Source organism: Pan paniscus, chromosome 20 (genome assembly GCF_029289425.2).
Source record: "Pan paniscus chromosome 20, NHGRI_mPanPan1-v2.0_pri, whole genome shotgun sequence".
Lineage (NCBI taxonomy): Eukaryota > Metazoa > Chordata > Mammalia > Primates > Hominidae > Pan > Pan paniscus.
In genome coordinates, this window is record NC_073269.2 from 63,684,448 (window position 1) to 63,705,712 (window position 21,265).

Consider the following 21,265-nt stretch of genomic DNA (forward strand, 5'->3'; position numbering starts at 1 on the left):
CATGCTGTGTTCTCTATCTGAAGAATTCACTAGTCACTTGAACACTTTGGAGTCCTCACCCCCGCCTCCTATGATTGATTAGGGCATAGACATCAGCCTTGGACAGAAGACATGGACTGGCTTTGGCAGGCAGATTGCAGAAATTTCCTTTCTCCAGGTGAAAGTACTGGTTATCTCATTGATAGTGGTAGGAGGCAGATAAATTGCTAGGCAGACTATGGACGGGTCCCTGGTGAAACCCAAACTTCAAGCCAATGACAGTTTAAAGCCTGAAAATTGAGCTGCCAGTTCCAAGTAGAGTCCATGACTGGAGTGAGAACTTCCTCGATGCCTTTTAGCCAATCAAATGGTGCTTTTTCCAGGCCCACCCATGGACCAATCAGTATGCAGTCCCCATTCTGAGCCCATAAAAACCCTGGGCCCAGCTACACATTGGGCTACCCACTTTCAGGTCCCCTCTTGTTGAGAGCTTTTCTGCTACTCAATAAAGTTCCCTGCCTTGCTCACTCTCTGGTGTCCACATAACATCATTCTTCTTGGTCATGGGACAAGAACTCGGAAACTGCCAAATGGCGGGTGCGAAAGGAGCTGTAACACTGTAGCCCTCCTGCCTTCCACCAGCCCCAGGCAGCCACCCCATGTGACAGGAAGCAGCGGCAGCAGGGCCAGGCCAGCCCATGAGCCATGGGCTGGAGCAGGGTGGCAGAACCAAACAAGCTGTGACACACCCCCATTAACTGAAGTGTGTGGATGGTGGGAACAGACAAGCTGTAACACAGATGAGCTGTAATGCTTCCTTGGGGCTCAGACCTTGGGATTCCCTGAGCAAAAGCTGTAACACCCCTTGGGGCTCTGTGGTTGCTGGCGTCTCTGAGTTTTTGGGCGCTGCCATGTCCCCCTTGTCCAGATACCAGCTTCCAAGGCAGAAGCCGGTCGCAGCATGCCTGGACCAGCTGTAGGCCAAGCACAGAGCCATGGTGGGCACAGGATCTGGCTGGTAGCATGAGCCAAGCACAGCCTGTCAGACTGAGTTAGTGGAGTGAGTCCAGCAGGCCAAATGATGTCTGGGCAGAAGTGCTTCAGCCATGGAGGTTTCTGGCTGGTGAAGTGGCACTGAAAGTATCTTGTGTCATCATGACACTTGGGATGGAATTTTCCAACCTGCCAGTCGCCCACACTGTGAACTCCTTCTCACCCCTAATGCACACACATACCCTGGTTGGTTTTGTGATGATAAAGGTCACATTGTTTAAGCTACCTTAACTCTTGGAAATCTAGTCACCGTATGCAGTGGGTTTTGAACAGAATTGGTCTCTGCTAGAATAAAAGCATGAATGGTTTTTTGTGGGACCTTTACTTTGTGAGCTCCAGAGGGAGTAGTAGGAAGCAAAAGATCAGCTCATATGCAGGGCCAATTTGCATTGCCATGAGAAGCCTCCTGGGAAAGTCTGAAGGACTTCTGCACAAAATTTCAAGCCCTGAGTACAAAGATTATTTGTATTCAGAAGAGTACAATTTGAGGAGAAAACAGTTGCCTTGATGTTTAAGGCATTGGGCAACAGTATGCATTGGGTATCCCTACCCATATTTCCCATATTTCCCCTGCATTGATGAGGGATAGCTGTTTCTTGTGACCTGCTGGAAGCTATAGGTCCTGAAGTAAAACACTATCTAGGTATATGTTCCTGGCTGTTGACCTTTAGGGCCAGATGGAAGCCATATTCTTTTTTTTTTTTTTTTTTTTCTTGAGACGTAGTCTTGCTCTGTTGCCCAGGCTGGAGTGCAGTGGGATGATCTCAGCTCACTGCAACCTTGCTTCCTGGGTTCAAACAATTCTCCTGCCTCAGCCTTCCGAGTAGCTGGGACTATAGGTGCACGCCACCACACCCGACTAATTTTTGTATTTTTATTAGAGATGGGGTTTCACCATATTATATTGGCCAGGCTAGTCTCAAACTCCTGACCTCGTGATCCACCCACCTCAGCCTCCCAAAGTGCCAGGATTACAGGCAGCCACTGCACCTGGCCAGAAGCCATATTCTATAATAAATAGTGGTTGGATTAATAGGACATGGGAGGGACTGCAGTAGAGTGGATGAGTCCCCTCTAAAGGAGCACTCACAAACGTCCCAGTAGCTATGGCTGTGTGGGGTGGGGTATTACAGGAATTCCAAAGACGTAAGGAGCTGTGTACCTCCTGTAGCCAAGGTCAATGTCAGAGCAACTAAATCAATGATTTTATGAATTCCTGTAGCCTCCCTGGACTATAAATTTCAAACCATAGTTGCATCATCTACATAGTGATGGGCCTTGAGCCTTCCCTAAAGATAAAAAGCCTACATAGCCCATGCTGCCCCATCACCTGTGTGTCGGAACATCTTCCTTGTTTCAGGCTATATGAGTGCTTTTTTATTCTGTTGAAGTGTGTCATGTCATGCCTGGTGAATTAATAAATCTGTCCTCTGCAACTGACAGGGTTCTTCCACTGTGAAACAAGAGGGTTGTGTATAGGTTGCATTTAACTAACAGAGTTAATTAAACCTTTTTACTTTAAAAATTACTCAGTCTTGGGCCAGGCGCGGTGGCTCACGCCTGTAATCCCAGCACTTTGGGAGGCCGAGGCAGGTGGATCACGATGTCAGGAGATCGAGACCATCCTGGCTAACACAGTGAAACCCCGTCTCTACTAAAAATACAAAAATTAGCTGGGTGTGGTGGCAGGCACCTGTAATCCCAGCTACTCGGGAGGCTGAGGCAGGAGAATCACTTGAGCCCAGGAGTTGGAGATTGTGGCGAGCCGAGATTGCGCCATTGCACTACAACCTGGGCAACAAGAGTGAAACTCCATCTTTTTTTTTTTTTTTTGACACAGAGTCTTGCACTGTCACCCAGGCTGGAGTGCAGTGGTGTGATCTCAGCTCACTGCAAGCTCTGCCTCCCAGGTTCACACCATTCTCCTGCCTCAGCCTCCCGAGTAGCTGGGACTACAGGTGTCCGCCACGACGCCCAGCTAAGTTTTTGTATTTTTAGTAGAGACGGGGTTTCACCGTGTTAACCAGGATGGTCTCGATCTCCTGACCTCATGATCCGCCCGTCTCGGCCTCCCAAAGTGCTGGGATTATAGGCATGAACCACGGCACTCCATCTTAAACAAATTTAAAAAACAGTTTATCTCTCTATTTTTGAATTTACTGTTGTTTGTGGGGGTTTTGAAGATGTATCAATGATTTTGGTTGAGTAGGGCACTTTAGCTTTACTTCTGAGTGCATGCAGCAATAAAGTTTTTTTTTTTTATGATTTCCTTGGCTTTAAACAGTTCAAGTGGTTTTCTCAAGTGTGCTAGGGTGCACACTGTTAGTTATTAGTGGAGGTTTTGGTAAAGTTGTGCTGGGAACAGAATGCCAGATGAGCTTATCTTCAGGCTTCAGCAGTACTGGTGGTGAGCTATGTATGTTTATCCTTGTACTTTGTGGTGCTGAATGTTAGTACCTGTGTTGGCAGTTCTAGGCAGGCTGATTCTTGGGCCTCTGGTTGGCTTTCTTAGATGCTGGTTGTGATAGCAGTGTACCAAGCATGTGAGTGCACTCTTGAGCCCCTGGGCTGCTGGTGTGGCATCCATGATGGTGGTGGCAGTGGTGCGAAACTCTTCTGGGTCGCACTCGCTGTGCTCATTAGCGGTGGTTGCAGTGGGCTCTGTGGGCCAGCCACTAGACCAGCAGATGGCGCTTGTAGGCAGGAGATGGCTGAAGTGGGCGCAGTAGCGTATTTAGGCCTAACCTCAGCGCCCTAGGAGGAGTGCTCAGGTGTTTCACTTGGTGGACTAGGTTGTGCAATCTCTGGGGGATTTTAAAAGTTTATTTTGCAATTGAGAATGAGATGTTTAGAATTTTTGTCTCCTACTGATTAAAGGTAGAGTATGGGGAAAAAAACAAGCAAAACTAGGAGTTTAAAGAAAAGGAGAGAGAAGAAAAAGAAATGAAGATACAATAATACAGAAAGAACAGAGGGAAAAACTTTATTTATATTTAATACCTATGATGTGACATGCCCGGAGTTAGGAGCATTCATAAGCACCATCTCATATTATCCTCCAACTAAGCTACTCATGTCAGAAAAAATTAAAATTAACAAAGGCCAACAGAGAGTAAGAAATAGAAAATGGAAAGGAAACAATTTTGGAGTGAGACCTACAAAATGATCTCAGAATTTACCCTCTGATAAGTCTTTCTTTGATCCCAGAGTGCACAAAATGTTACATGAAAAAACAAATTAATATAATTACATCTAAATTTCAAGCTTTCTATTTCATAAAGATTATGAGTGAGTTCAGGGACTCAGAGAAGACATTTAAAATATCTAAATGTGCCCAGTTTTACGGTTTTAGGCATGCGAGTTTTAGATTTTTTTGCTTTTTTCTTGAGACAGGGTCTCTTTCACCTAGGATGGAGTGCAGTGGCGTGATCTTCACTCACAGTAGCCTCCACCTCTCAGGTTCAAGCAATCCTCCCACTTCAGCCTCCCCAGTAGCTGGGACTACAAGTGTGCACTACCATGCTTGGCTAGTTTTTAACTTTTTGGTAGAGACGGGGATTTCACTATACTGCCCAGGCTGATCTCAAACTCCTAGACTCAAGTGATCCTCCCACCTCCACCTTTCAAAGTACTGGGATTACAGGCATGAGCCACTGTGCCCAGCCAAAGTTTCAGATTCTTCTTAAAGGAATAAAGTCAGAGATCTTAGAAATGAACTAAAGCACGAGCATACATTAAACAAGAGAGAAAAATCAGATGGTTATCAAGAATATGAATGGATATTCAATCTCGTTGGTGTCAGAGAAATGCAAATTAGATATTATTGCATGTTACTTTAAGTTCTATAAATTACTATACTATGGAAAGAAATATGGGGTGATGTAGCTGCAATCATGTATATTTCATGGAAGAGTCAAAGACTGTAGCAGTTTCATAAAGCAATCTGCACAGGTACTGTAAAAAAAATGATTTTCTAGAATATCATGTGACACAGAAAGCCTGTTTCTGGTATATCTCTCAGTCAAGCCCATAAATTCTTATGTGAGAGAAGTTTTCTCACAATACTGTTCAAGGCAGCAGGGACATGGAGACAATATGTTGTAGCATTAAGTGTAAGAGGAGGACCAAAGACATCTATGAGTGAAGTAGAAGACTGAATGTCCACACTAAAGTACAACAGGGCAGTTACTAGCATTTAAGTAGACTTTGACACAGGAGTATATATACATATTAAACACACATTTTGAGTACCGACAAAGGGAGAAAGAAGTGTATAGTACAGTACAATTAAACTACACAAAAAGTAACAGTGCTCCTCTTTCTAAAACACATGTAAATACAAAAACACAACAGACCTTTAGAATTGTTGTCTACAAGTGGTGGGGTGATGAAGTGTGAGGAACAGGAATGAGTGGAAACACGTCGGAACATTGAACAAGATGAGGTCCTTGTGGGGACATAAGGAGGGAATGCCCACTCACTGTCCAGAGCCTCCTGGGCCATTGTCACCATACAGCCGCTCATTACATGAAAGTGGAATTTCAAAAGGTAGCGACACACCTAATAAAATATGTTAAAAGGGCTAGGCACGGTGGCTCATGCCTGTAATCCCAGCACTTTGGGAGGCCAAGCCGAGTGGATCATGAGGTCAGGAGTTCAAGACCAGCCTGGCCAACGTGGTGAAACCCTGTCTCTACTAAAAATACAAAAATTAGCCAGGTGTGGTGGTGTACACCTGTAGTCCCAGCTACTCGGGAGGCTGAGGCAGGAGAATTGCTTGAACCCAGGAGGCAGAGGTTGCAGTGAGCTGAGATCCTGTGAGTGCACTCCAGCCTGGGCAACAGAGCGAGACTCTCTCTCTCTCTCTCCCTCTCTCCATATATATATATATATATACATACACATACACAAAGATATGTGGCCTGTCACCAAGTGTTAGATGGATGTTTGGGCCAGGCGAGGTGGCTCATGCCTGTAATCCCAGCACTTTGGGAGGCTGAGGCGGGTGGATCATCTGAGGCCAGGAGTTCAAGACCAGCCTGGCCAACATGGTGAAACCCCGTCTCTACTAAAAGTACAAAAATCAGCCAGGCGTGGTGGCGCATGCCTGTAATCCCAGCTACTCAGGAGGCTGAGGCAGGAGAATCGCCTGAACCTGGGAGGCAGAGGTTGCCGTGAGCCGAGATCGTGCCACTGCACTCCAGCCTGGGCGACAGAGAGAGACTCTATCTCAAAAAAAGAAAAAAAAAGTTTGTTTAGTTTCTCTTGGTAAATATCTAGAAATAGAATTGTAGGATGGTAGGGATGTATTGTTGGTAAATGATTAACATGTTTTTAATTTTCAATTTTTTCAGAGACGGGGATCTCACTATATTGCCCAAACTGGTTTTGAACTTATGAACTCAAGTAATCCTCCTGTCTTAGCTTCCATGTAGCTGGCACTACTGAACAGCTTTAACTCTTCCAGACCTTCAGTTGGGTGGTTTTTTCTTTTCCTTTCGTTTCCTTCTTTCTCTCTCCTTCCTTCCTTCTTTTTGTAATTTGATAAACCAAATTTCAAGACTTTGGCCAAAAACCAGTCTTCTCCTTTACTGAATATCTCAGTGCTCCATTTTATTTTTCCCTCACCAATTCTGCAGGAGAGATCACAAGACTATGTCCATATCTTTATTTGTGGGGGTATGATTTTCAGCTAACATAGCTGCTAAGTGATTTAATTTACAATTATAGTGGTAGAAAAATAGCTCTAACTTCTGAGGTTTTGTAATTTATTGTAAAAAGCTGAATACAGGACATTTAAAGTGACCTGACAAGGTCAATACAGGACTGAGGACTAATTCATTAAATACGTCTTACATGTCTTAGAGGACCACAGACAGCTAGCAACCCTATTCCTAATGTGTCCCGTGCACTTAGTATTGTACCTGGCATCGAATGAGTGTTCATCAAATATGTTAGAGTAATAAATACGACAGCACAGTTTCCCTATTCAGTTTTACTTTTCTGGTAACTCTTTTAATATATAGTCTTTACCTCTCCCTTCAAGCCGTTAATGCACAATGTTTTCAAGTTTGAAAAAGAATCAGATTTTGGACACCAAACTTGAGTGTGTCCAAGGTTCCAGGACAACCTTAGCTTTTTTCCTCCTATCACAAATATGTTTCTCTATAACTATTTTTGCCACTTTCTTTGGATATCTACATAATCATCATTAATAGTTTCAGTAATAGCCATTTCACAAGAGTTATTCAGAGACAATTTCAACTCTCTGTGCAGACACTGTTGATACAATTTCAGGCGAAATGATAAATCACTTTCCACTAATGAGATGAGATCATGCATTCCCAAACCTTTATCTCAGGAGTAAGATGCTTTCTTTGCACAAGGGCTTTGACTGGTGGAAGGCCACACTATTCTGGCAGATAATGGTAGATAAGTCGCTTTTCCTTTTCAGTTAGGTTTCAGTCTCTTAAAATAAGTGGAAAATATCTCAGATATAAAGTAATAAGTATCATGTGAATAAAGCGTTGCTGGGTAGGCTGAAAGACAATAACTGATTATTCAAAAAGGAAAGATATTACTCCTCAAACTCCCCATCATGCCATGTCTGGGTCTTTTCAATGCGCCCAGCAGAGCACATTGAAGATCATAAAACAGTCTCCAGAGCTTCGTTCTGTGTGTATTTGGCAAGCACAAAAGAGCTGACCGCTGTGCGTGGAAGACCAGTTCTTTATGGTTGGCCATGTTCCTTCGGATGTTCGTCCTTTGGGAACTTGCTGTGCTTTACAGAATCTGAAAGGACAGGTCTCTGAAACATTTCTCTGACTTGTTCTAGACTGCCTTCCGGGAAAATCTGGATGCTTGCCGTTTAAAAGCCAATGAAGCCCCTCCACGTCCTTGGAGCCCCGCAACTGCATTTCTCAACGCCTCAGGAGGATCCTCCTGGCTTTCATCCTGAACGCGAGTTACTTAAGTTCAGAAGCGGGGCAGGCAGCGGCCTGGGAACTACATTACCCAAAAGACACAGCGGCGGACACAAGCAGCGAGTGTAGCCAATGAAGGCCTAGCAGAGCGGCGTCTACGTGGGTTCGCAATGCGTGTGGGCGGGACTTCCTGCAACCTCCCATGGGGTTGTCAATATGGCTGCGTCGGGATCTGTTCACCTTCAGGCTGAGTCGAGACTGAGGTGAAAAAGCGGAAAAACGCGAGAAAAGGTTTCCCCGTTGTACAGAGGCTAGAGTGAGGCTCGGCTGAATCGGTTGCAGGCGTTGGTGCCTCTGTCAGCGTCCAGGTCACTGCCGCTCCCGCCCCGCTCTTCCCTGGCTGTGCTGGCGGAGGCTGCGCCGATGAACCTGACTGAGGTGGGTGCCGCGTCCCAGGGCGCCCCGCCCGATCCCTCCTCCGAGTGCCGAAGCCCCGAGGAGGGGCCCTGCAGGTCAGGCCCCTGTGTCCCAAAGAGAGGGGCGTTCTTGTGTGGGGTACCGGTGTCCGCGGTGCTGTGAGGCGGGGGAGCTCCTGTCAGGGACCTGCACGTGCGAGGCTTAGAGGCGCTGCAGAGCGGGCGGCGCTGGGGAGCCCGAGCGTCTTTGTCCCCACGGAGCTGAGGGTGAGGCGGAGTCTCGCCTGGGAGGGCAGCGGAGCCGCTGAAAGCCGTAGAAGGCTGTGCAGGAAGGGTTATGCCCAGAGGTAGACGTTTAAAGTTGGGAAAAACAGGATGTTAAACCAGGACAAGGGGACCGCTGAGGAGACCCCTTGAGTTATGGTAGGGATGGGCCAGAGGGGTTGCAGTAGAGGGGAAGTGTGATGAGATTCTGGATGGATCTCAGAGAGAGAGTCGACAGGATTTCCTGCTGCATCAAATGTAGCAGTGAGGGTAGTGAAGGGTCTATTCCATGGATTTTGTTTTGGCCTGAAAATCTGAAAGAATGGAGTTGGAGAAGTCAGCTTAGGGAGCAGGTTTCAGAGAGGATTATGAGTTGCATTTTGGAGGGCTGAGTTTTGGAGGGCAGATCATGGGTGGGTCCATAAGCCTGACGCTACCTTTAGAAAGGCGCAGACTTGTCATAGGAGGGATTCTGGCTCATATCTGCAAAAACGGAGTTCTGAATGGGTTAAGGAACTGGCCTAGGCTGGAGACTGAGGTGTGAGGTGGTTTAGATTTCCGCACCTGCAGACCCAGCAGCCTCCCAGGCCCACTCTGTGGAACAATAGGAAGGTCATCCAGACTAGTGGGGACATTGGGTCCAGACGGGGGTAGGGCTTTCTCACATCTAGTCAAGGGCCTCCAGCAAGCTTCCAGCAACTGAATTTGTAGCAGGCAGGCCTGGTTGCTGATGGGACCAGTAACTGACCTGCTTGCTTATCCCCTCCCTGCAACTTATTTATTTATGAATGTGTAAAACATTTTTTTTTTTTTTGAGACAGAGTCTCGCTCCATCGCCCAGGTTGGAGTGCAGTGGCGCGATCTCGGCTCACTGCAAGCTCCGCCTCCCGGGTTCAAGCAATTCTCCTGCCTCAGCCTCCCGAGTAGCTGGGACTACAAGTGCCCGCCACCACGCCCGGCTAATTGTTTGTATTTTTAGTAGAGATAGAGACCGTGTTAGCTAGTATGGTCTCTATCTCCTGACCTCATGATCTGCCCGCCTCAGCCTCCCAAAGTACTGGGATTACAGGCATGAGCCACCGCGCCCGGCCGAATGTATAAAACATTTATTTAACCACTAATGAACCAGTATCCTTCTAAATATGTACACATAGGTCGGCAGTTAGAAATGAATGTAACCAATAGTTAAATTTATTCACTTAATAATTGTTGAATGTTAATTTTTCTTTTTTCTTTTTTTTTTTTTTGAGACGGAGTCTCGCTCTGTCGCCAGGCTGGAGTGCAGTGGTGCGGTCTCGGCTCACTGCAACCTCTGCCTCCCGGGTTCAAGCGATTCTCCTACCTCAGCCTCCCGAGTAGCTGGGATTACAGACATGCGCCACCATGCCCATCTAATTTTTGTATTTTTGATAGAGAGAGGGTTTCACCATGGTTGGCCAGGATGTTCTTGATCTCTGCACCTCGTGATCCACCCACCTCGGCCTCCCAAAGTGCTGGGATTAGAGGCTTGAGCCACCATGCCTGGCTGAATGTTAATTTTTCTATTTGCTTGCAATGGAAAGTTTTATGTATCACATTTCCTTAACACTGTAAGAAGTGGGAAAAATACACACCCAAAATTTCAAAACCCTTCCATGTCATTTGTATCGAAAACATGTAAAAAATATTTAATCCAGTAGAAAGAAATTGCTGATACATAGTGTGTACTACTTATATTTGATGCCCATATAAGCCCTATTAGTTAGCAATCCTTTTAATCTCTATTTTACACCTAAGGGCACCGAGACTTAAGGAAGTTCAGTCCTCATCAAGACACTGAACCCTGAGGACTTACTGTGTAGCCTCAGATAACTTTGCTCTAGTTGCAGGGCCAGAGGTGGTTGTACAGTCAGCCTGTAGGATGCTGCAATGCTGTCTTAATCCTCATGGCCTGCCTCTTCCCACAGGGTTCATAGCAGTGGCAGCAATGCTTATGGATGCTGGACAGGTGAGTGGAGAGTGTTTCCAGCTTTCACCCATCCCAGATGGTTTCAGCATGCTGATATAGGGAATGGTGTTATCCTGAGACTGTTCACCTTTTCTTCTCTCTCCCTTGGGTCCAAGGAGAGCCTGTAGTTCCACTAGACCTGGGTTCCAAACTCAGTGCCTGGTTATATAGAGTGGTTCTAGTTCTCACAACTGATGGTTTGAGATTTGGCAGGGCATCTCAAACACAGGATCTAGAATGTTCAAATGCTTGGTGGTGAGACTTAGATGGGATGCTTAGAGAACTGTAGCTTAATGTTCTAGCTGGCAAGGATAAGGAGCACAGCAGCAGGACAGGAGGTCAGGGCATGCAGGGATCAGGCATGGAATGGCAGCCTGAGGTTGTCTAGGTTTTTGTTTTTGTTTTGTTTTGTTTTTGACACAGAATCTCGCTCTGTCTCCAGGCTGGAGTGCAGTGGCGCGATCTCAGCTCACTACAACCTCCGCCTTCCTGGTTCAAGCGATTCTCCTGCCCCAGCCTCCCGAGTAGCTGGGATTATAGGCACCCGCCACCATGCCCGGCTAATTTTTGTATTTTTTAGTAGAGATGGGGTTTCACCATGTTGGCCAGGATGTTCTCAATCTCTTGACCTCGTGATCTGCCTGCCTCGGCCCTCCCAAAGTGCTGGGATTACAGGCTTGAGCCACCACACCTGGCCTTGTTTTTTTTTTTTTTTTTTTCCCAGACAGAGGCTAACTCTGTCGCCCAGGCGTGAGTGCATTGATGTGATCTCGGATCATTGCGACCTCTGTCTCCCAGGTTCAAGCAATTCTCCTGCCTCAGCCTTCCAAGTAGCTGGGATTACAGGCATGAACCAACACACCCAGCTAATTTTTGTATTTTTAGTAGAGACAGGATTTCACCATGTTGGCCAGGCTGGTCTCGAACTCCTGGCCTCAAGCGATCTGCCTGCCTCAGCTTCCCAAAGTGCTGGGATTACAGGTGTGAGCCACTGTGCCCGGTGGTTCTAGGTCTTTAATCTGAGGGGGGTAGTACCTAGGGAAGGTTTGAGAAAGAAGAAAGAGGTGATTTGACCTAGATTCTTTTTTTTTTTTTTTTTGAGACGGAGTCTCGCTCTGTCGCCCAGGCCGGAGTGCAGTGGCGTGAACTCAGCTCACTGCAAGCTTCGCCTCCTGGGTTCACGCCATTCTCCTGCCTCAGCCTCCCAAGTAGCTGGGATTACAGGCACCTGCCATCATGCCCGGCTAACTTTTTTTTGTATTTTTTAGTAGAGCCAGGGTTTCACCGTGTTAGGATGGTCTCGATCTCCTGACCTCATGATCTGCCCGCCTCAGCCTCCCAAAGTGCTGGAATTACAGGCCTGAGCCACTGCACCCGGCCAGATTTGACCTAGATTCTAAGAGGCTTCCTCTGCCTGCAGAATGGAGGACAGAGTGAGAGTTAGGGAAGAACCAAGGATACCTGGGTGATAATTCCTGCCACAGTCCAGTGGAGGTTGGTGGTGGCTGGACACGAGTGGCGGCTGTGGAGGTGGGAGGGGTGGGTGGCTTCTGTAGGTTTTGATCTAGAGCTGCTCACATTTTTTGATGTACAGAGCGAGGAAGCTCGGGAGGTAGGATGCAAGAGGGAGTCAGGAATGGCCCCATTGTTTTGGCCTTGTTGAGAAGGTTGGATGTTCCAGCAACTAAGATGTGGTAAATTTTGTAGTAGGGGGAGTTTAATAGAGCATATGAAGAACCAGGTTTGGGCTAAGTCAAAAATGTTCCAGAGACTCGAGTAGAGGTGCCAGACTGGCAGTTGAACACACAGGAATGGAGTTCATTGGAGGTGTTCAGGATGGAGACATCTACTATATGATAGCCAGCGTGTACACCATGGTAAATCTGTGGTTCAGATTTAGGAATAGACATCTTTAGATTCTGGAGGCAATGCTGTTAGGGAGAAGGAAGGGCAAGGAAGGGGCTGAGGACTGGATCTTTCTGTTGGGCACCTGGATGGGGTTGCTGGGCATCACAAAGACAGATGAGGGAGTGGATGGACTGAGGATATGTGTGTGTGTATTTGTGTGTTTTTGTTGGAGATGGCCTTTGGAAAATAAGAAAGGCTTTTGAGGGGGAGAGTGCACATAAAAGTTGGATGGTGAGGCATCTCCACAAAAGAGGTGAGACGGTAGTGAGGGCTGGGAGGGGCTTAGTACCCTATTATGGACTCAACAGGGTTTTGTGGCAAGTATTGGTTGTACCTGGGTAGTTTCACGCGAACTCTGAGACTATTTTGGCAGAAGATGGGATCAGCTAGAAGCATTGCTAGTCCTGGGGTGGGGATGGTGTTGGGGAGGTCAGTGTATCTGGGCTTTGGATTAGAGTTGGGGGATAGAGAAAGTCGTGACTGCTTATGGGACAACATATACATGTAGAAGGGGGAGACAGCCAAGATCTGGAACTCAAAGGAGGTGTGCAAGAATATGTGGGTTTGGAAAGCTGAGGTCAAAGAAGGAAACAGGATTGGGTTGGGAGACCTTCCAAGCAATGTTTCCTAAACATTGCATTCTGGTCATTCTAGGGGCAAATACGATTCTGGTTGCATTTGTCATGCACTGCAGGATTTCATGTGCAGAGTGGCATGGTAGCACGCCATGGAAATACTCCCAGTTGGGCTGTGGTGGTTGTTAGTGTTGCCAAGAGTGGAGGTGTTGGATACATGAGGGAGGTGCCATCCAAAGCCTGAGTGGAGGAGCGTGAATAGATGGTTCCACCTCTGGCACTGGGCACTTAAGGGAGGAGGGTGAGTCCAAGTTTGGTTATCTGAGAGGCAAGATCTGGGTGACTCTAGGGAAACTGAGTGACAAAAGAAAGGTAGGCCCCCATGTGCCAGGTGTTTTTTTGTTTTGTTTTGTTTTTTGAGATGGAGTCTAGCTCTGTTGCCCAGGATGGAGTGCAGTGGCGCGATCTCGGCTCACTGCAACCTCTGCCTCCCAGGTTCAAGCAGTACTCTGCCTCAGCCTCCCGAGTAGCTGGGATTACAGGTGCCTGCCACCATGTCCGGCTAATTTTTGTATTTTTAGTAGAGATGGGGTTTTACTATCTTGGCCAGGCTGGTCTTGAACTCCTAACCTTGTGATCTACCTGCCTCAGCCTCCCAAAGTGCTGGGATTACAGGCATGAGCCACCATGCCCGGCCATGTGCCAGGTTTTGATGGCGCTTTTCAGTCTCTTCCCCCACCCATCTTTGTTCTATACTGGAGTCAGTGATCAGTGGCAATGAGGGGAGAGCAGGTGCAGGTGCCACGAAGACCTAGTGTCTCTTCCTCCTTCAGAAGTGGGTGGAGGCTAGCAGGGTGTGGATGTGTGTGGGTGTGGTGAGGAGCACTGAAGGTCCTGGAGAGGGAAGTGTATCAGTGATTGTACCCACAGGATTTCAATCTGTGAACAAGAGTGAGTGATTACAGAAAAGCCAATGACATTGAAATAATTTTTTTTTCAGTTGGTGAGAAATCATACCTGGATGAAATGATTTTTATTCCTTTCATTTCCTGAGTGCAGGGAGCATGCCACATCGCATAAAGCCACAGAGGAAATAGTGGATTTGGTCAGGTGGCAGATGCACAGTTGAAGGGAGAGCATATATCAGTGGCTTTATTGGGGTTTTGGCTGGAAAGGCATGCAGGGGAGAGTGAAGAGCTTAAGACTGGGTAGTTTGCATGATTTTGGCAGCCTTGGGATATAGGGACTATCCCTCCTTTTGTGGTACAAGCCTTGTGTTGATTTAGGGCAGGAGAAAGAATCATGTGTGATTGTTAGATAGGAGGCAGTTCAGTCTATGGGATCTGGATTATAAGAGAAATGTTAAAATGCTGGTTGTTATTTTGGTCCTCTAATTCTTAGATTTCAAGTAGATAAATACAGATCTAAGGAAACAGAATAAGAAGTTGCTCGTGGGCCGGGCGTGGTGGCTCATGCCTGTAATCCCAGCAATTTGGGAGGCCAAGGCAGGCAGTTCACGAGGTCAGGAGTTCTAGACCAGCCTGAACAACATGGTGAAACCCCGTCTCTACTAAAAATACAAAAATTAGCCAGTCATGGTGGCACGCGCCTGTAATCCCAGCTACTCAGGAGGCTGAGGCAGGAGAATCACTTGAACCCGGGAGGCGGAGCTTGCAGTGAGCCGAGATCACACCACTGCACTCCAGCCTGGCAACAGAGCGAGACTCCATCTCAAAAAAAGAAAAAAAAGAAAAAAAAAGTTGCTCACAGACTAAACTGTTATAATTTTGGCAGGATTATATGGTTTTTGAGGACGTGGCCATACATTTCTCCCAGGAGGAGTGGGGAATTCTTAATGACGTTCAAAGACACCTGCACAGCGATGTGATGCTGGAGAACTTTGCACTTTTGTCCTCAGTAGGTAAGGCCCTGACACCTACGTCAGTGTCTTGTGCTAGGCAATGTTTTTTCACTTTTTTCCTTGGCAGCTCCGTCTCACACCAGGTCATGGATGCTGCATCCTCTCCTGGTTTCCTGGCATATGTGTTGTGGCAGCTACAGCTGGGCTGTGTGATCTGTATCAATTTTCCTTAAGAAGCTTAGCTCTTGTCACTCTGAAGCCTTATAAGGCTCAAAAGTCAGAAGTCCTCAGGTTTCTCAAGAATATCCTACTGACCTTGCCTGTCCCTGGTTAGTTTACTCTGTCCAAATGCATGACACTTTTCTCTGTGCAAGGTTTTCTCCATTCTTCTTGCTGACATAGGGATACCCTGTGTCAGGAATTTCAGGGACCTACCTCGTCACTGCTTGTGAGGACTGTGGGCTTATTTCTGCAGGACTTTCCACTAGAAGTTCTGGTAACTTTAGAATGCAGCATGTCCTGGGTTTATTGCTCTGTGTACATGCTGTTGACACCCTCCCTTTCCTTGTCTTTCCCCTAGCTTGGCTAACGCCATACCTAGATAATTGCTCACCTTGAGCAAGGTAGAGGTCCCTGGGTGCCTGACAGAGTGGACATTACTCCATTGAAGGCAAGAGATGCTCAAAAGGACTTGGCCCTGGTGGATGGGAGCTCAGAAGGGGTGTGATGACAGGGCTGGGTTCACATCACACTGGGAATCAATCCAGTTTGATGCCCCTGCCAGTGGCCACACTGCATGTCTTTCTTTTCTTCCCTATTGTGATCTCTCTTTTGACTTTCATCTCCTGGCTCCCACCTCTGACCCTACCTCTCTGGCCTCCACCTCTCACCTGTTCCCGTTTTTTGTTTTTTTTTTTTTTGAGATGGAGTTTCACTCTTGTTGCAGTGGTGCGCGCGATCTTGACTCACTGCAGCCTCCGCTTCCCGGGTTCAAGCGATTCTTCTGCCTCAGCATCCCAAATAACTGGGATTACAGGCATGCGCCACCACACCTGGCTAATTTTGTATTTTTAGTAGAGACGGTGTTTCTCCATGTTGGTCAGGCTGGTCTCGAACCCCCGACCTCAGCTGATCCGCCTGCCTTGGCCTCCCAAAGTTCTGGGATTATAGGTGTGAGCCACTGCACCTAGCCACCTGTTCCTTTTACTGTTCCCTTTGTAGTGCCCTCAACATATGACCTGTACTTAAGGTGTTGTGAGGTCTGGATGTATATACTTCAGCAGTCCCTGAACACCAGCTCTACTGTCACATCAGATCTCTCTGGGTCTGGACACAGTCTTCTACACATTGTTCACCAGAAGCTATGGCCTGTTGAAAGCCATTCACTGAGGAGTAACTTGGGGACTCCACTTCTGTGCTCTGCACTGTACCACTCCCTATGTTGTTCCCCATCATCAGGACTCTTTCGTTATGGGTTTCTGTCAGTCCCGGTTCTGCCCAGTAGGCTTTCCTCTCACTGGCTTTAGTGTCCCATGCCTGTCACCAATCCCATGGTCTTATTTGTGAGTTGGTCTGACAGACATTTGTTATGGGGCTGCCTCTTCCCTCCAAAGTCAACATGCACTTCATGAGCATTTCTGTTTTAGGTTGTTGGCATGGAGCCAAGGATGAGGAGGCACCTTCCAAGCAATGTGTTTCTGTAGGAGTGTCACAGGTCACAACTTTAAAGCCAGCTTTGTCCACCCAGAAGGCCCAGCCCTGTGAGACATGTAGCTCACTTCTGAAGGACATTCTACACCTGGCTGAGCATGACGGAACACACCCCAAGCGTACAGCCGAGCTTTACCTGCACCAAAAGGAGCATCTTAGAGAGAAGCTCACCAGAAGTGATGAAGGGAGGCCTTCGTTTGTGAATGACAGTGTTCACCTGGCAAAGAGGAACCTCACATGCATGCAGGGTGGCAAGGATTTTACTGGTGATTCAGATCTTCAAAAACAGGCTCTTCACAGTGGGTGGAAGCCACACAGGGACACTCATGGCGTGGAGGCCTTTCAAATTGGACAGAATGATTACAGCTGCAGCCAATGTGGGAAAGACTTTTGCCACCAACATAGACTGTTTGAGCACCAGAAAATCCACACAGAGGAAAGGCCTTATGAGTGCAGTGAATGTGGCAAATTGTTTAGGTACAACTCCGACCTTAATAAACATCAGCGAAATCATACTGGAGAAAGGCCTTATAAGTGTAGTGAATGTGGAAAAGCCTTCAGCCTCAAATACAATGTTGTTCAACACCAGAAAATTCACACTGGAGAAAGGCCTTATGAGTGCAGTGAATGTGGGAAAGCTTTCCTTAGAAAGTCTCACCTACTTCAGCACCAGAGGATTCACACCAGGCCAAGGCCTTATGTGTGTAGTGAATGTGGGAAGGCCTTCCTTACACAGGCTCACCTTGTTGGTCACCAGAAAATTCATACTGGAGAACGGCCTTATGGATGCAATGAATGTGGGAAATACTTTATGTACAGTTCAGCACTCATTAGACATCAGAAAGTTCACACTGGAGAAAGGCCTTTTTATTGCTGTGAATGTGGGAAATTCTTTATGGACAGCTGCACACTCATTATTCACCAGAGAGTTCATACTGGAGAAAAACCTTATGAATGCAACGAATGTGGGAAGTTCTTTAGATACCGTTCCACACTCATTAGACATCAGAAAGTTCACACTGGAGAAAAGCCTTATGAGTGTAGTGAATGTGGGAAGTTCTTTATGGACACTTCCACACTCATTATTCATCAGAGAGTTCATACTGGAGAAAAGCCTTATGAATGCAGCAAATGTGGGAAATTCTTTAGGTATTGCTTCACACTGAATAGACATCAGAGAGTTCACTCTGGAGAGAGGCCTTATGAATGCAGTGAATGTGGCAAATTCTTTGTGGACAGCTGTACACTGAAGAGTCATCAGAGAGTTCACACTGGAGAAAGACCTTTTGAATGCAGCATTTGTGGAAAATCCTTTAGATGTCGCTCCACACTTGATACACATCAGAGAATTCACACTGGTGAAAGGCCTTATGAGTGTAGTGAATGTGGGAAATTCTTTAGGCACAACTCAAATCATATTAGACATCGGAGAAATCACTTTGGAGAAAGGTCTTTTGAGTGCACTGAGTGTGGGAGAGTTTTTAGCCAAAATTCCCACCTCATTCGGCACCAAAAAGTTCACACTAGGGAAAGAACTTACAAATGCAGCAAATGTGGGAAATTTTTTATGGACAGCTCCACACTCATTAGTCATGAGAGAGTTCATACTGGAGAAAAGCCTTATGAGTGCAGTGAATGTGGGAAAGTCTTTAGATACAACTCCAGCCTCATTAAACATCGGAGAATTCACACTGGAGAGAGACCTTATCAGTGCAGTGAATGTGGAAGAGTCTTTAACCAAAATTCTCATCTCATTCAGCACCAGAAAGTTCACACCAGATAAAGAATGTATATATAAAGCAGATGGGGAAAGGCTTCACACAGAAATCTACTCTGATTTAGCACTGGGACCTACGTTTTAAAAAAAGTACTCTTGTAGAATACAGATAACATAAAATCTAACATCTTAACCATATTAAAGTGTATAGTTCAGTACCGTTAAGTCATTCACATTGTGCAATGAATATCTAGAAGTCTTTTCAACTTATGAAACTAAGTCTAAACCTTTTAAAACCTTATTCCTCACTCCATCCAGCCTCTCGACAAGCACTGCTCTGTATGAATTTTACTAGTCCGGGTACCTCATATAAGAAAACTTAAGTTTTGGTCTTCTTGTGGTTTATTTTGTGGCTTATTTTGCTTAACGTTATATTTTTAAGGTTTCATGTTCTAATCCATTAGAATTTCCATCCTTTTTAAAGGCTGAATAAAATTCTGTTACAGTCATGTGTTGCTTAACAATGGGGAAGTGTCCTGAGAAAAGTGTTATTAGGTGATTTTCTTTCTTTTTTTGGTGGTGGGGGGGTTGTGTGAATGCCTAGGCTGTATGGTATATCCTATAGCACCTTGCTACAAACTTGTATAGCATATTACTGTACTGAATACTGTAGGCTGTTGGAACACATGGTAAGTAATTGTTTTTAAGTATATCTAAACAGAAAAGGTACAGTAAAAATACAGTATAAAAGAAAAAATGATAGACTCACAGAGAACTTACCATGAATGGAGCTTACAGTACTGCAAGTTGCTCTAAGTGATTCAGTGAGTGGTAAGTGAATGTGAAGGCCTAGGTTGTTACTGTGCTGTAGACTTTATAGACATTGTGTACTTAGACGACAATACATTTTTATTTTTATTATTTTTGAGACAGAATCTTGCTCTGTTGCCCAGACTAGAGTGCAGTGGTGCAATCTTGGCTTCCTGCAACCTCCTCCACCTCCTGGTTCAAGCAATTCTGCCTCAGCTTCCCAAGTGTCTGGGATTACAGGCATGCACCACCATGCCCTGCTAATTTTTGTATTTTTAGTAGAGAACGAGGTCTTACCATGTTGGCCAGGCTGGTCTCAAACTCCCGACCTCAAGTGAGCCACTCGCTTTGGCCTCCCAAAGTGCTGGGATTACAGGCATGAGCCACCATGCCCGGCTGGACAAAATTAAATTTATAGAAATTTTTCTTTAATATATTAACCTTAGCTGACCATTTTTTACTTTATAAGCTTGTATTTTTAAAAACTTTTTGACTTTTGTAATAATGTTTTGCTTAAAACATTGTACAACTGTACAAAAATATTTTTTATATCCTAACTTCTTAAATTTTTTTTGTTAAAAACTAAGATACACACATTCGTCTAGGCCGGCACAGGATCAGGATAATGGCATTGTATTCCACCTTCACAACCTGTTCCAGAAGATCTTCTGGGACAGTAACACACATGGAGCTGTCATCTAAAATAACAATGCCTTTTTCTGGAGTACCTCCTGAAGGACCTGCCCGAGGCTGTGTTACAGTTTGTGTGTATATACACCTGTATATTTATAGACATACACACAACTCCATATATACTCTACTGTTGGAGAACACCTAATGATAAAAAGTGTAGTATGCTAAGAACATAAGCTAGTAGCTCGTTTATTAAGTTTTATCTACTGTACATTATTGTATATGTTATACTTCTGTATGGCTGGCAGCACAGTAGGTTTGTTTATACCAGCATCACCATGAATATGTGATTAATATATTGCCTTACCGCTGCTATCATGTCATTAGGCAATAAGCATTTTTCAGCTTCATTGTAATTTTATGGAACCACTGTCACGGATGTGGCCCATTGTTGACTGAAAAGTAAGGTGCATGATTATATATGTATGTGCCACTTTTCCTTTCATTAGTGGACATTTGGGTTGTTTCCACTCAGCTGTTGTTAATAGCAGATGAGCATGAATGTACAAATGTTTCTTTGAGGCTGTGCTTTAAATTCCTTTTGAGGATTTACTCAGAAGTAGAATTGGTGCTTCCTATGTTTTGGTTTTTGTTTTTTGTTTTTTGTTTTGTTTTGTTTTGTTTTTTGAGACGGGAGTCTCGCTCTGTCGCCAGGCTGGAGTACAGTGGCCTGATCTCAGCTCACTGCAGCCTCTGCCTCCTGGGTTCAAGCAGTTCTCCTGCCTCAGCCTCCCAAGTAGCTGGGACTACAAGCATGCACCACCACACCCAGATAATTTTTGTATGTTTAGTTGAGACGGGGTTTCACCGTGTTGGCAAGGATGGTCTCAATCTCGACCTCATGATCCACTCACCCGTCCCCCTATGTTCATTTAAAAAATATTTTTAATTTTTTAAATTTCTGACTCACAATGTTCCCATTCTATGTTAATTCTGTTTTAAAATTTTTGAGGACTCTTTTAATTTAACTTTATTATTAATAAAGTTAATTTATTAATTAAATTATAATTAAGTTATAATTAAATTAATAAAGTTAACTGCATCATTTTTTAATTTAACTATTATTAATTTTTTTTTAGTAGCTTTACTGGGTTGAGTTTTTTTTTTTCTTTAGGGTTATTTGGTTTTGAGATGTAGGAGTTTTTTAGTATATGTGGGGACTTCAGAAAGTTTGTGGAAACATGAAAGTAAAGGATACAAAAACAAGTTTTATTTCTCAACATAAGCTCCATCAAGTTCAAGACAATTTTATAAGTGATGATACCAGGCATTTAGTCCATCCCTAAAGAAGTGAGGTTCCTGGGAATTTAACCTTGTCTATGCAATCTTTTTTAATATTAACTAAAGAAAAATGGGTGCCCTTTAAAGA

The 21,265-nt window shown here is 45.3% G+C and overlaps 2 protein-coding genes across 2 annotated transcripts in view; both read left to right on the plus strand.

Moving 5' to 3' along the window:
- The window catches only part of ZNF547 (zinc finger protein 547), a 124,676-nt gene that overhangs the window by 34,440 nt on the left and 68,971 nt on the right, over positions 1–21,265 (plus strand). The window contains exons 9-10 of the mRNA XM_034946027.3: positions 7,868–8,393; positions 10,582–10,622. The gene's annotated coding sequence lies outside the window, so the exon portion shown is untranslated. The remainder of the gene's footprint in view (positions 1–7,867; positions 8,394–10,581; positions 10,623–21,265) is intronic.
- On the plus strand, positions 8,148–18,902 carry ZNF17 (zinc finger protein 17). The gene is made up of 3 exons (XM_057300677.2): positions 8,148–8,393; positions 14,900–15,026; positions 16,613–18,902. Exons 1-3 carry the CDS (start codon positions 8,379–8,381, stop codon positions 18,457–18,459), a joined length of 1,989 nt encoding a protein of 662 aa, XP_057156660.2. The 5' UTR covers positions 8,148–8,378; the 3' UTR covers positions 18,460–18,902.